Genomic DNA, 1,530 nt, shown 5'->3' with positions numbered 1-1,530 from the left:
CTCTTATCACTTACCAATAACTACGGGTTCTTATATCCTTGAAAACAAATTCAAATTTCGTTTGAAAGTTTTTTCAGGGGTTCACAATATTATTGTTATCGTCATTTATTTTCCAAGATTTGAACAAGAAAACAAAAGGAAAGACATTTGCATGGAGGTGTATATGATTACACTTACACGCATTCTAAAAAAAAAAAATATTACACTTACACGCTCCACAGAGCCGCATGGATACATGCAGGCCGGAATGTGCGCTTATTTACGTACGTACCGTACGTATAACATATTTATAGAAGTAAATATTCAAAATACACACACGCACGTATGCATGTATGATCACATTCACACGTACGTACTACTTGGCTTCGGCGTCAAGGGTGAGGAACGCGAACGGGCGCTCGCCGTTGAAGTTGCCCGGGGGGTTGTAGTTGCAGGTGATGAAGACGCCCCGGTTCCCGGCGCAGACCACACGCGCGCAGCCGATGCGGGTCGACTTGCGCCACACCACCTGCGTGTAGTGCCCGCACACCTTGCCGGCGTCGCAGGTGTTGGTGTTGAGGTGGTAGTTCCGCTTCTCGTCCACCCACGACGTCACGGCGTTCGCGGCTGTCCACGACTGCCCGGAACCCCAGAAGATATTCTCGCCGAACGGCCCGCCGGAGTGCTGCAGCCGGCAGTCGGCGGCGCGCTTGTTCGCGTAGTCCTGCGCGAACCTGGCCACGCTGTTGTCCCATGTCACCGGGCCGACGCCGTCCGCGGCACGGGCGCGGTTGTGCAGGTTGACGAAGTCCTGCGGGGTGTTCTGCGCCGAGACGCCGGCCACCACGGCCATGACTATGGCCAGGGCGAACATTGCAAGACTGGTCTTGGAAGATGCCATGATTAGCTAGTAGGAGACTCGAGATCGATGAAGAGTAGTGCTGGAATTTGACCGGTATTTGTAGCCTGGGGACGTGCAAAGAGTCCATGGCCATCTTTTTTTTTGAACTGCATGGGGTATGTATTTCAAGGATGCTAGCAAGAAGATGCCATGCGGGAAAAAACAATAATTAGATGCATGTATCGCCAGTTCATGACTTGCTAGCTACATGTGGTACAATTTCGTTTTATTACGCACACATCTGACAACAAGTGATTCCATGCAATTTCCCGAGATACACTGGTCGATTAGTTTGGGCTGTTGGGTTTGCATTAATCTAGAACTAGATCATAATCTCGTTGGGTGGCGAAGTTGAAAACCGTACATCCACTTGGGCGGCTGGGGCAAGTGGCAAAATATGCTTGCGTCTCTGCCGCTATAGCCTACCGTGTCTTACCGCTACTGGTTGGTGGTTCTCACATTTTTTTTCTATGTGTTTGTGTTGGTTGTGTGTATGTCATACAGTTGTCGAATGTATATTGATGGTACTTGTATTTTTATGATGCGACATTATGAGTCAATAAAAACCTAAAAATAAAAGCACCCTTTAACTAGAAAAATGTAAGTTTTACTTTATATTATTTCTTTCAGAAATAGTAAAACTACTAGAT

At 47.6% G+C, this 1,530-nt stretch overlaps 1 protein-coding gene across 1 annotated transcript; it reads right to left on the bottom strand.

The window, feature by feature from the left end:
• Positions 1 to 83: 83 nt before the first annotated feature.
• LOC123160705 (pathogenesis-related protein PRB1-2) lies at positions 84 to 895 on the bottom strand. The gene has a single exon (XM_044578548.1). It carries the CDS (start codon positions 878 to 880, stop codon positions 356 to 358), a length of 525 nt encoding a protein of 174 aa, XP_044434483.1. The 5' UTR covers positions 881 to 895; the 3' UTR covers positions 84 to 355.
• Between the last annotated feature and the right edge of the window lie 635 nt (positions 896 to 1,530).

Source organism: Triticum aestivum, chromosome 7B (assembly GCF_018294505.1).
Source record: "Triticum aestivum cultivar Chinese Spring chromosome 7B, IWGSC CS RefSeq v2.1, whole genome shotgun sequence".
Taxonomy (NCBI): Eukaryota; Viridiplantae; Streptophyta; class Magnoliopsida; order Poales; family Poaceae; genus Triticum; species Triticum aestivum.
This window is presented reverse-complemented; position numbering and strand designations above follow the sequence as displayed.